Genomic DNA, 14,415 nt, shown 5'->3' on the forward strand with positions numbered 1-14,415 from the left:
GAAATAAACTAACAATCCACAAGGAAAAAAAAACAGGTAGAGAAAGAATGCAAATTGCCTATATTGATAGACAGTCACCCAAATTACCCCCCGCCACACACACACACACACACACACACACACACACACACACACACACACACGAGAAAAGCTGAGGGAGAAGGAAAACATAACTATATCCTGACAAATAAAAACCTATTCAAAAGGCACTACAGAAGGATTGCAGCCTGGAAATAAAGAGTTCACAGGGTTGTGGAAGATAAAGCGTGTGTGTGTGTGTGTGTGTGTGTGTGTGTGTGTGTGTGTGTGTAAGATGACAGATTTAGTCTAAGAGAATCGTTAACTTACAAAATAGCAACTCACTATTGTAAATTTTCTAACAAAACATGCATTTGAGTAAATACTATAATTGCTGTTTAGTAAATATCAACATAACATTAAATAACTTTGCTACTTTAAAAAGAAATTTGTTTTCATGGTCACTGCAGTTCTTCTCTTCCACTGACACAGACCACCCCTCTCTCTCTGCAGTTTTACTCCAAGAGTGGCTGCGGCCACAAGAAACCAATATTGTGATAAGCCTATTCCAACAGTAATTCTTGGTCAAGAAATACAGATGTCATCATACGCTCATTCTGAAATCTCTCCTCTTTAGCAGAGCCAAATACCACTTATACTTATTTATCCCATGCTAAGGCACTGGAAAGACATCTGTGCTTCTGTTCTGTTATTACATTTTTTTTTTTACTTATTGGTTAAGGATATATTCCATGAAGCACAGACCCATGTGTTACCCACACATATGAAATGCTAAATGAACATGACCATGGTAAAGCACTGTGAAGCTTTGAGCCACAAGGAAACAATAAATGAGGCTTCACTTGCGGCTGTCATAAGAGACTTTATGGTCCAAAGCTACACTTTCTCCTTAGATATTCCTATTTATATCCCCATTTATATCAATATTCTAAAACAGGGATTCTTTCAGAAAAGAGTGAAAATTTTTGGAAAAAAAAAATGTGAAAACATAGAAAGTTAGTTTATTGATGGATTTTGCTTTAAATTATTATAAAGGTTGACAGAAGTCTCAATAATTTCAATTTCTGCAAATTTTAGCCCTTTCTTGATTAATACAGAAGGGACTTTGTTTAAACATAAGTATACTTACATATCAAGCAAAAAAAGTTTTTGATGCTTCAAGTTTTAGATTCTATGACTCTTGTATACTGGATCATATCCATACATCCATACATCTACACACACACACACACACACACAGCATAAAATAAGGCTGGTTCTTTAGAAAATGGTTTTTCTTGAGTAATTTAAGAGAGACGAAACTGAGACCTTAAATTCAAGTAGTTCCATTTTAAAAGGAAATTCAGATCATCACTTCCAAGAGAAAGAAATCTTCAAGAAAAAAAATAGCAAATTAAACATACACTTCATTCGAAGAGCAATGATTAATGTAGTAAAAGCTATGAAAATTATCCAAAACTTTCCTTAATGGCATATGACTTGTTAAAAATTACATATAATACTTGACTGCCAAGTTAACAAAAAATTTATATATAGACTAAATTTTAAAACTGTAAAAAATATATATGGTGTGTGTGTGTGTGTGTGTGTGTGTGTGTGTGTGTAAAACAAGTAGACAGTTTTGCTTCATTAAATTAATTTTTAATAATTTGCATTATTTTCTTGTAGTTAAAATTTTTAAGAGCAAATAGTTCCATACACAAGTTATAGTGCAGAGAGAGCCCAATGGGGAGAAAACTGCTTTAAAAAAAAAATACTTCAATCTAATATAGTTTTTTTAAAATACCAAAGAATTTTTTCCTTCATCATTTCAGCCACAGAAAAAAATCTTTGCATGACTAGGAAGAGAAAGAGGAAGATGAGCTAATTTTTAAATCTGTCTAAAATTTCATCACTATTTTTCCACATTAAAAGGCAACTTGTGGCAACTTTTTTGGATTCTTATTTTTAAAATGAACATTATTCAATGTCTCTAAGACAGAAGAGTGTATTTGAAACCACAAGGTCTACAATGTAAATTTTCAACTATCAATTTTTAAGCTATCAATTTTTTTTTATTTATATTATACAAACCCACAAGTATTACAACTAAAAGGGATCTCAGATTATTTGGTTGAATTCCATTACTTTCTAAATAAGGTGAAGTTACCCTTAGATGACATACCCCAAGTTATATATCAAGTTAAGAAGCTAAGACTGGAACCTAGTTTATTCAAATCATCAAATCATTGTTGGATGTTTCTTCTACTTAGCTACGCTAACTTTATTTAAGTTATTTCACAGTGACACTCTGATTAATGTCTTGTATTAAGCCATGGAGGGTTTTTTGGCACTGTGAACAATAGTGAACAGAGTAGCAGATTCTGAACTGGGTATATATGGATATTATCAAGCCATGGAAAAGAGTTTAATGCAATTTATTTTTTACTTAATCTGTATTTAAAATATCAAAACAAAATCTAAAATGAAGTACATGATCTAAAATGCTATTAAAAGATTCATCTGCTTAATTAATGACCTAATAGCATTAAAATGTTTTCTAAATTTGAAAATTGTGTAATTATCTTACTATCATGCATTTGAGCTTAATATACTCTTTCTGTTTTAAAAATCATCAAAGTTATGGTGCTACTGAGCACTGGCAGTCACAGTAACAAAATTTTAAGAGTTCAAGGACAATAATTGGCACTTATATAACATTTTAAGGTTTAAAAAGCACTTTACAAATATTATCTCATTTAATTTTCACAATAAGCTGGGGAGACAGATATTATTATCATTATTATTATCACCATCCTTATTTATTGCAATCCATCCTTCATTCAGCCATCAAAATGAGTTACCTAAAGTAAACAATCATGTCATCTACTCAATAAACTCTAATTGCCTCCATTTGCCTCAAGAACAATTATTTTTGTTTGGCTTTGGCATTCAAAGCCTTTATAACTTAATTCCCTTTTCCCTTTTCAGTCTTCTTATACCTTCTTTCTGACATGTATTCTTCAGTTCAATAAACCGTCCTCATGGCTCTTTCATAAACAAGACACTCCATCTCTAGGCTATGGGAATTTTCTTTGGCTATCTCTCATGCCTGGAATCCTTCCTCATCTCTGCATTCTAAATTCCTTGGCTTCTTTCAAGTCCCAACAAAAATCTTCTATAAGAAATGTCTTCTCTCAAACAAAATGACTTTTTTCCTGCATATCCATAATATAGTCTATTTGTACACAATTGCTAGCTATCTTCTCCACTGGATTGTGAGATCCTGAAGGACAATGCCTGGCTTTTGCCTCTCCTTGGGCTTAGCACAGTTTCTGGCACATGGCATGTTTGCTGACAGAATGACTAATTTTACAGATGAGGAAATTGAGGCAAACAGAGGTTGAGTGCCTTGCTCAAAGGCATAGAGCTAATAAATAGCTGAGGCCAAATTTGAATTCAGGTCTTTCTGATTCTAGATCCTGAGTTACCAAACTCATTTATAGACTATAAAGCTAAGGAGCAAAGAGATTATGTACCCTGCCCCAAGTCACCCAAACAGTCGATGGCAACCAACTCTTCTGCCCCTTGGTTTGAGATATAAGGTCCATTAAATTAAATTACCATTTTCTTGCATGCCCACAATAAAAATGTTCAGAAAGATGGTAGTGTAGAAATAGCATGGGCTTGGGTGACATGTACTAGCTGTGAAACTCACAACCAATCACATAATCTCAGTTTTCTCATCTATAAAATGTGGACAACACTAAGACCAGGGGTGTCAAGCTCAAACAGAAACGCGGCTACTCTTAGACACATCAGTAGTCCTGTAGGCCATATAGTGACTTACTTTTAAAATATATTTTTATTTTATTAAATATTTGCCATTTAAATTTAATCAGATTTGGGTCATACTTAGGAATGCTGCAGGAAAAATATTTTGATAACTCTGACTTAGACTATCTATAAAACAGAGTATGAGGAAATTATTTTATAAATAAATGTGAACTATAATTATTATTATTTAAATTATGCAGATTGATAGTCTAGGGATAATATTAAATTCACTAAATATACTTTGATTTGAGTAGATTCCTTTTTAATAGTTTTAGAGCTAAAACACAAAAGAAAATTCATATATTTGAAAGTTAATACAAAAAAAATAAATTTTCAAATAACTGTCCCTTGAAAAGTTTATTAAAATGTTTTTTCTCCCTCTATTATTAAAACTGTTGTTTACCAGAGTCTTTTTTTTTTTTTTTTCAGTTTACTTGCAGCACGTTTATTTTTCCTTACACAATGATGGGATGGGCATTACAATTCTCAACTCTTAGGATGACTTACAAATTTTGGTCTTCTACTGTCACGTAAGAACATTAAGGCAACGTACAAAAATCTTACATAAATTAACTAGATGCACAAATTTACAGGTTGAAAATGCAAACTTTTTTTTTGCAACTCAAGGTTGAGTAACTTAGCCCCATGATATTGGGGGAAACAGTGGGTCAAGAGAAAAAAAAAAAAACTGGTTCCTAAGGCTTGGATTCAATATGTATTCCTGCTAGGAGGGTGGCAAGATATAACACACATTTAATAAACTTTTGCCAGCCTTAGGAGAGAAATTCTGTAAGTCAGCTCTTTTAGATGCTGGAAATCTGACCTTTAGATACCCTGTACAGATCTGATGCTTTATAGAACTAAACTGTACAGCTGTTGAGTGTCAACTAGCCAAATACTATATTGCCATATCAGGTCATCTCTATAGAAGTTAAGTCTTAGCCTTATTTGTCAAAATGAAGTGACCTGTATCAGGGTTTAGATCAAAGATATGTACAAGGTATGCTAAAATATACACCAAGGGAACAACTGTTAACTTGAATACGAGGTCAAATCAGTAACGATTCAACAATCTAAAAAGTGCTGATATTTCTCTAATATCAGTTACAACTTCCCCAAGGACAAGTTTCTTTTCAAAGAAGGCTTATTCCAGTTTCATGAGGCTAACATGAGGTGTATATTTGCCAGGACAAATTTTTATTTTGTGAATACTCATGCAGCAAATGTGTAGCACCAATCCAGACGGAATACTTACATTCAGAAGGGGAAATGATCTTAATTTTCATTGTGCTAGGGGCCAGGGCTGTGATTTCTTTCTGCATTCTGTCAGCAATACCAGGGTATATGGTAGTACTACCAGACAATACTGTGTTAGCATACAGATCCTTTCGGATGTCAACATCACACTTCATGATAGAATTGAAAGTGGTCTCATGAATGCCACAGGATTCCATACCCAGGAAGGATGGCTGGAAGAGGGCCTGCCTCTGGACACCTGAACCTCTTATTGCTGATGATGATCACCTGGCCATGAGGAAGCTCATAGCTCTTCTCCAGAGAAGAGGATGAAGCAGCAGTGGCCATCTCCTGCTCGAAGTCCAGGGCAACATAGCACAGCTTCTCCTTGATGTCACAAACAATTTCCCTTTCAGCTGTAGTAGTGAAGCTGTACTCTCTTTCTGTCAGTATCTTCATGAGGTAGTCTGTCAGGTCACGGCCAGTCAAATCTAGACGAAGGATGGCATGGGGAAGGGCATAACCCTCGTAGATGGGCACAGTGTAGGTGATACCATCACCAGAGTCCATAACAATACCAGTGGTACGACCAGAGGCATACAGAGACAACACAGCCTGAATACATGGCTGGGGTGTTGAAGATCTCAAACATGATCTGTGTCATCTTCTCTCTGTTGGTCTTGGGATTCAAGGGTGCTTCTGTAAGCAAAACAGGGTGTTCCTCAAGAGCTACACAAAGCTCATTGTAGAAGGTATGATGCCAGATCATGTCATCCATGTCATCCCAGTTGGTAACAATGCCATGTTCAATGGGATATTTCAGAGTCAGGATACCTCTCTTGCTCTGGGCTTCATCACCAACATAACTGTCCTTCTGCCCCATTCCTACCATGATACCCTGATGTCTTGGGCGTCCAACAATGGAGAGGAACACAGCTCGAGGAGCATCAACCCCAGCAAAGCCAGCTTCGCACATACCAGAGCCATTGTCAATGACAAGAGCAGCAATTTCTTCTTCCATTTTTGTTTAATCTGAGGTTGCGAACTGTCCTAGTCTCAGAATTTAGAGCCGGGGAGGGGGGCAAATAAAGGGGGACTGTCCAAAGTAGCCTAAAGTGCTGCCGGCTACCACTGAGTGAGACCCTGTTTACCAGAGTCTTAAAAGAAGTTCTCTAAGGATCAATGGGAAAACACAAGTAACAATAGAGGGGGTAAGAAGGTCTAGAGAACTCACTATCTGCACTGGTGGAGAAGAATAAACAAAACTAAAATTATGGATATAACTAAGCATCCAACTCTGGCTTTTCTGATTAGTTGTGAAAGAAAGAATGGATACAAAAGATGAGAACTTATATGCAATCAAAATTCCTCATGTATATTCCAATATAAAACAAGGGAAGAGAGGAAGAAAGGCACATAAAGGCTTTACATATCATTAAATAAAGGTACATGAGTAAAATCACTTATTTTATGAATCACACTCGGTATAAACTGCGTTTACACCCCTTTCCAAAGAGGAAGAGTTCTGACATCAGCTACCAAACATACTAGGCTACAAGGGGATCAAATTTTAGAAAAGAGCAACTTAATAAAAATCAAATAGTTTCATATAACATATTCCTCATCTGTAAAATGAATCAAACTAGAAGCTTTGTAATTCCTTGTAATTAATGCTCTATGATACTATTTCTAAAAACTAAATCATATTGACAAAGAAGCTAGTCTATGACATGTCTCTCAATTTTAAAAATATCTGCATAGTGGGATAACATGGATAATCTTAATTTTGTTGGGTTCCATTAACTAACTTCAAAAATATTACCCAAAGTATCTCATATTTTTAATTAATCATACCTGATTTTTCTGAACCATGAATTAGCCTAAGAGCCAACAGGTCAGAAAAAAATACAGTGAATGCACTGATACATTTTATCAGTAAGTCAAAAAAAATTATTTAGAAATAATTTGTTTTAAGAAAATCATTACAAGCAATAAAGTTCTCAATTCCAAGTTTGAATCTAAAAACATTTTTCTTAATGCTTTTAATTTCCAGGAATAGAAAGAATATTGCCTTCTTTTTTCTATTCACTATAAAGTTAGTACTTTTTTCTTTATACTAAACTGGACTCTTTCATCATTTCTTATTTGACTTGACTGAAATAAATTGTGCCCTTCCCTTTTCCTTACCCAGATATCAGCCTTGGTGGTGATAGGTTTCCCTCCATAAAGGTTGATCATTTCAGGAGCTCTGTATGACAGAGTTGTATACCTGGCAGTAAATAAGTGAATTGGAATGGATATGTCAACAAAAGAAAGATACTACACTGGTTCCCCCAAAAAACAAAACTGGAAAACTATATGCCATAATAAAAGTCTTATGTTTTAGGATTAAAAAAAAAATCATCAGTAATGTCCCAAGGATTAATCAACAGAGGTACTGAAAAAAATTTTTTCATTCTGAAAACATCTCACTAATAAGAAAATTTTATTTCCTCTATTCAAAAAAATTTTAAATGATGGTAATGGACTGGTTCCCTTAAATTCCTTATTTAAAACTACAAAATTAATTGTAATAATTTATGAAAATATTTTTATATTTTCTAAACTTTAAACATAAACTTACATTTGATGCTTTTTTTTAAGTTACTACTTTCTCAATATGTTTACTGGAGAATTAACTTACTTAAGGAAATAAATTACCTGGTAAATTAAGCACCCATAAGAGGGGTTCTCCTTTACATGTATAAGTCTGTGTGTGAATACATAAATATTTATACACAGAGATAAATAACCTAGCTGACTTCTATGTTCTTTCTATATCTGAAATCCTGTGGACTACATCTACACTGAGGAAATCCATATCCAATTATCCAATTGAAGTTATTTGGAACAAAATATGAGGTTAAACAGAAAGAAAGGAAAATTGCTGAAATCTAAAGTCTATCATGTAACATTAAAATTTTAATCAAATTTCTTTATGTGAAAGAAAGTCTTTTAATGAGGCATATTTTTCTTGTGTTATCAAAAGTAATTATGAAGTAAAATCTTTGTTTTTTTTTTAAATTAATGTTTCATATCTAGATAAAATAAAATTTAAAACATCTTTTTAGGGTATCTTGTTAAGATGGCCTACTCCCAATAAGAAACTACACATCAGAGAGTTGGGAGTTGGGACATAACATTATTACATAACTAGGGTTGTTAAAAAAAAAACCACTATTTGTACTGTGACATTTTAAGTATACTTTGCTGAAGGTAATGAAATATAATGAAACAATTTCATTTTTCAAAGGATGAAGAAAATATAGAAAAAATGGCTTAATGAAGCCTAGATCTTTCAAATTTTGTTAAATACATGACTAACAAAAACGATTAAACTGATTTTTATTTTTAACCAAAGTCCTGCATAATCTAAAGATACATAATAAAATTATAGTAGCATTCAATTTTCAAAGCCCAATATTAATGATTTTCCTCAAAGAACTGCCTTCAAGGTATATAATTATCCTTAATATTAAATCATAAGGAAAAAGATGGATTTAAAAAAATTATTAGAAGAATAATTTGCAAATTATACAAGGTATCCTAATGAGGATCAACGAAAACAAAGGTTACTAATAACATTCTATGTTCTCTTAAAACTATCTGTAATGATGTCATATTTCCTTAATCAAACAGCAAATTTGCTTATAAATATTAAGAGATTAAATAAAAACTAAATTCAAAATAGTACCAAATATTTCCTACTGTGATAGATCCAGATGTAAATTAGTAACTGAAGTGTTGAAACCTGATTCACTTAATGTAATTCCAAAAACTGTTATTTACAGGATTAGAAACAGATCAAAATTACTTATATTCTCATAAAATAAAGTATAAGTATAAGACTCCCTCAGACTTACTTTTTAATTTCTTCTTCCACTACATTTACCCCATCTTTCTGAGGATTGAGGAATTTATTAGTTGCACTGCCAAAATCACAAAGGACATAGTTTCCACCATCATTCAACAAAATATTTTCTACCTTAAGGGGAAAAAAAGCTGAATTATTTCAAATTTTTTCAAATTTATCTATTCCTCAATGTACTTTATGTTATACTTTTTTATGTATATGTTATATTTATGTAAATACACACAGGTCAGAACATAAGTTTCTTAAGGGTAGGGCTCCTGGACAAATAGTTGTTTGATATATGCTCAGTAATTTGAGTTGAAAGTGACTTTTAAAAATTTGAAAAGTATCATTAAAAGAAATTTATTTAACTACTCATTCAAACTTAATGCCAACCAAGATGTCACTAAATATGAAATATATTTTCTATGTAATATTTAATTTATATGACAGACATACTTATATAACTTCTTCTGTCTTCTCTATAAAAAAACTTCAGTTTTCATTTTTCTGGATAATTCTTTCAGTTCCCAAGTCAAATCAATACTTTAAAAACTAATTTTCTTCTTTTATAATTCTGTATTACTATCATTAGGTTTTTGTGTACCACAGAGGAAAAAATGCACCAAGTGTAAATATTTGGACAACAATTATCTTTAAAAAATTATAATTAGTACAACTTTATATAGAGAATCATATAGCCAAAAAGAATTATAAACATTAGGCTTTCAAAATATAGCCTATATGCAATTAAATAATATTTTCCTCAAGACTTTTAATCATTTATTCTCAACTGATTTTTTTTTAGAAATTTCAACTTTTGTAGAAAATCTAAGATTTACATGGCATTTATATGGCATATAAATGTTATCTAACATTTATCCAATTGAAAATAGTCAAAAAACATAAGAAACAAATTCATTACTAATAAAAAATGTACTTAAAGAAAAATTTTAAATTCACATCAATTTGTACCAAACGTTCCCTCAATTATCCTGGAGGGAGGGTCAATATCCTTTTCACTTAAATTAATTCTAATAAGCTTGTTATTTAAAACAGGATTAGAAACAGATTAAAATTTACTTACATTCTCATAAAATGAAGTATAAAGTATAAGACTTCCTCAAGACTTACCTTGAGATCCCGGTGTACAATTGGAGTCTTACACTGATGCAGTCTAGCCACAGCCTCACAGGTATCACAGAATATCTGCAGCACCTCTGGCTCAGTAAAACCTGTCTGCAGCCGCTTATTCATTTGATTTACCACCTGTCCAGCTGTCAAGAGAGGAGAAAATGTTGAAAAGATATATCTTACAGCAAAGGAAGACTGCCTGAAGCAAAGAGGTTTTAGAACAGTGGGAAGGAGTGTGGTAGTAACAGAATAAAAGATCTGCAGTGAAAAGCAACTGTTTACATCATAATTTGTTACTAAATGCACTAGGTCCTGTGATAATGGGCAAAATTCAATTCCCTGGATCTTAGTTTCTCTTCCTAGCACAAATAATCTCAAAAGTTCTCAAAGCTACAAATCACTATGATCATCTATTTAGGAATGTCCATTTTAAAACTAAGTATTATTCACTGACAATCTTCATTAAAAAGAAAGGTGAAATCTCTATCAAACCACCAAATTTCAAAGCTGACACAATATCAAATAAATCACTGACATTCGTTTTATTTATTATATGGATTAGACATATCTTTTTAAACAAAAAGACAAATATTTTAATTAATTTTAATTTAATTAAAAGTTGCTAGAGTAAAACCCTCACTCGAAGTCAGATTTCTAGTATATTTAACCAATACAGACACAAAAATTGCTTCTTCACTGCAAAAGAAAAAGTTGTTATTAAGCCTGTGCATCTTTAGAAAAGGTAACTGCAGACCATCACCCATTTGATTTTGTATAGAATAAGGCAGCAGATCAATCCACTATATGTATATGTGTATATATGTGTATATATATACATATATATATGAAGAAAACATCAAAAGTAGAGAAAATAACTACAAACATAGCAAATTAAGAGTTAGTACAGAAACTAAATTTCACTAGGTTCTTTGCTGATCCTTACCTTAGTAATCAAGAAAAGGAGTAATATTTAAATAAAAAGGCAAAGACTACATAAATTTCAAGATAATATAAATTTTTAAAATTGTGATGCTTTAAACAAGGAAAAATACCCTTGCCTCTAAAGTTTCAAGTATACTGTTACCTTCCTTTTCTACTAAATGAATGTGGAGAAGGATGCTGGGTGGGTATGTAGGGGTGGAGAGGAGAGAAAGAGTGTGAAATTCCAGCCTACACCTCATTCATTTCAAAAACATGCACATATATTTCTCACACATTTCACTTCATCATAGACACCCAAATATTTCTATTATTTTCTGGAGTGAAGAAGACTATTTCTGAGATATCTTGAGATATCAGACAACACAAAAATTTTTTCATCAGGACCAGTCACAATTTGACAATATCAATTCAAAGAGCAAATAGCTTAATGGCAATGGTTCAACAAAGGGTGGTTTAAATTTGAGAAAACAGAAAGTAAATAAGCCCGTTCATCAGGTAAGAGGACATTTCTACAATGCCAGTTTGCAAGAGGAAATAAAGTTATCCAGATGTAAATTACTCTACTCCCCAATCACATCAGAAATAATATTTGTCAAATTCTGGCCTACTCAAGTTAAAGATTGGCAACAGTAATGCTGGGAAATGAGAACATGAGAGTACCCATTAAACAACAATAAAATGCATATAACAGTGATAATATGCAAAAAGAAAAAAAAAAGAAAATTAAAGAAAAACTAGAAAACCATGCTCAATTCAAATATCTAAATTATTTTTTATGGTCTGAAAATCAAATTTTCACAATATCTTAACTCCTAATAGCCTATAGTTTTTTGGTTTTTTTAATCCTTTAATTTAGAGAAGAAAATAAATGGTTGGGGTTTCCCCAAAAATTAATGCTGTTAAGATAGTTTTCAAAACACTGTAATAGCTACCAATAACAATAAAATTGGCCCTCAATATGAACCAATTAGTGCTTCCTAGATAAGCTAAGCAAGCAGGGACATTTTCAGAAAGATGGTACAGTTAAATGTGGCAGGATTCTGAAGCCAACTCAATTACTTCATATACTTAATATAAAATAAGAAAAACATTAAATAAAAAAAGTTAAGAACCTATGGTAAATATAGTACTTGTAAAATCAATATCACATGATTAAGTTAAAATACAATTTAGTTTATGTATCCTTTGAAACTTAAGGTAACTGCACATCATTGATTACAGGCTTGAATAGACACCAAGTCAAATCCATCAGTTAAATTTAAAAGAATTTTGGTATGATTCATAACATAAAAGTTCGACCTGTCCAAAGAAACTGCATTATCTTTTGTTTTTATTTTTCAGAATTACAGACTCCATGGAAGAAGGCTTCCTGTGGCAACAATTTTTTTTAATCTGCTTAAATTTTCTCTATATTTTTAATTATCCATTTAAGACTATGGTGATGGCATGTCATATCCATGGTAAGACTAATTTAAATGACTGTAATATTCTTCCTTAATTAGGCTGAGACCAAAAATTAAAACTGAAATTCTAAGTGTCCTGTATCATAAGGACAGTTGTACTAAGACAAATATTAATTTAATTCAAAAAAATTTTCTATTTATCATTTTGTAAAATGTAAATGAAATATTTAATGGTTCACTTACCTCGACAATATTCCATTAATATGAGTACTTCCCATACATTGTCACTAACTGAATTAATAGCACAGTCCAAATAACCCACTATGTTCTTATGTCCAGATAGCTCTTTCTGCAAAACAGATTAACAGAATTAATGATTAAAGAACTGACTATCACATTTTAAAAACTTCATCTTCTGTAATAGCTACAAATTAATCCAAAGTTATAGAATAAAAATAAAAATATGAAAATGGAATCACATCTCTTAACATGTGATTTTTACTGTAAGTTAAAAGATTCTTGGCATAAATTTCACATTTTTATTTGAAAATATTTGGCATACATAGTTTTATTTTCCAGGAGCCAATGACCATATAAGTATGTTATGGGCCAGAACTCTGAACTTGAAACAAGGATGCTTACAAGATACTAAGTGGAATTGATGAGACAAATGGTTATCTAGTTTAGCATGGTTCAGTATGACTGATTTAATCTTAGCATGGTTCAGTATGATTGATTTAATTTTATAACAAATAATGGTTTCCTAGTGATGTAAAGATTGGTTTATACTCAGTGTGGAGCATATAAGCAGGGAGTGAGAGCCACAGAAGACAAGCACACTAGAAGCTCTCAGAGTCAAGGAGACAGAATTTCATTTCACCTTCAGTCAGGTTCCTGGTGGCTGGCCTGGCCTCCTGTACTTACCCCACTGAGACCAAGACCGGTCTAAAAGATTCTTCAGAAAACTGCCTAGCCCCAGGAAGGGGATAATAAAGAATCTGGACTTTAACACCTGGCTGTTCTTGTGGTGATTACTGACCTGAAACAAAGGCTGCTCCCAGAGACCCCAAGAAAACCGAACCAAAGAACATAACAGAAGTACTTGATAACTATTTTTTTAAATAAATTAACCAAAGCATTAAGGAATCATTAAAATTTATAAACGCAAATTCAATACAATATGTGACTGGACCAATACGCTATTGTTTGGATTCACTTGAAGGTGGCAGTATGAACAATAGACAAATCCTCCTACATGGTCTTTCTCCCCTGTTACTAAAAAAATCTTCCTAAAATCTAAGTCTGATCATGTCACTCTACTCCCCCCCATTTGATAAACTCCAATGGGTCTCTATTATTATTAATTGATCTTAATGATTAATATCATTATATCATAATGATAATCATTTATATCATAAAATACTCTATTAGAATTTTAAAGTCATTTTATAACTTTTCCTTCTCTTCTAGTCTTACTTCCTTATTTATTTTACAATTCTAGGACTCAGTGACACAAAATCACTTTGCTGTTCGTATTGAAGCCACTACAATTCTCCACTATGTGACTTTTCACTGACTATATCCTTTGCCTAGAAAGCTTTTCCTCACACCTGTTTTCTGGCTTCTTTCAAATATCAACTAAAATCCTATCATCGAAAAGAATCCTTTTCCAGCCAAACCTAATGTTATGCCTTCCCTTTCAGATTAGCTTTTAACATGTTTATACTTTTTATGTACATATCTGCCAATTGTGTCTCTATTAAAATTAAATTTCTTACGAGCAGTTATTTAGCCTTTCTTTTTATCCCCAATACTTGCACAACGCCTGGCAGGCATTAAGTATTAATAAGGTTTTGATGACTGATCAAGTCCTTTCATATTCCTGGATATCACTGTTCTCTTACAAAATAGAGACAGATTTACTTTCACTACCTATATAAGAGGTTGTTCTAC

The 14,415-nt window shown here is 32.3% G+C and overlaps 1 protein-coding gene and 1 pseudogene across 2 annotated transcripts in view; both read right to left on the reverse strand.

The window, feature by feature from the left end:
* Positions 1–14,415, reverse strand: part of BMP2K (BMP2 inducible kinase) — a 108,612-nt gene that overhangs the window by 58,568 nt on the left and 35,629 nt on the right. For both annotated transcript variants that reach the window (XM_051965099.1, XM_051965098.1), the window contains exons 3-6: positions 12,706–12,811; positions 10,118–10,260; positions 8,994–9,115; positions 7,279–7,360 (exon numbers count right to left, since the gene is read on the reverse strand). In XM_051965099.1, coding sequence (XP_051821059.1) covers positions 7,279–7,360; positions 8,994–9,115; positions 10,118–10,260; positions 12,706–12,811 — 453 coding nt within the window. The remainder of the gene's footprint in view (positions 1–7,278; positions 7,361–8,993; positions 9,116–10,117; positions 10,261–12,705; positions 12,812–14,415) is intronic.
* Positions 4,266–6,186, reverse strand: LOC127540408 (actin, cytoplasmic 2-like; annotated as a pseudogene).

The sequence above is a fragment of the Antechinus flavipes genome, chromosome 6, assembly GCF_016432865.1.
Source record: "Antechinus flavipes isolate AdamAnt ecotype Samford, QLD, Australia chromosome 6, AdamAnt_v2, whole genome shotgun sequence".
In the NCBI taxonomy this organism is placed as follows: Eukaryota; Metazoa; Chordata; class Mammalia; order Dasyuromorphia; family Dasyuridae; genus Antechinus; species Antechinus flavipes.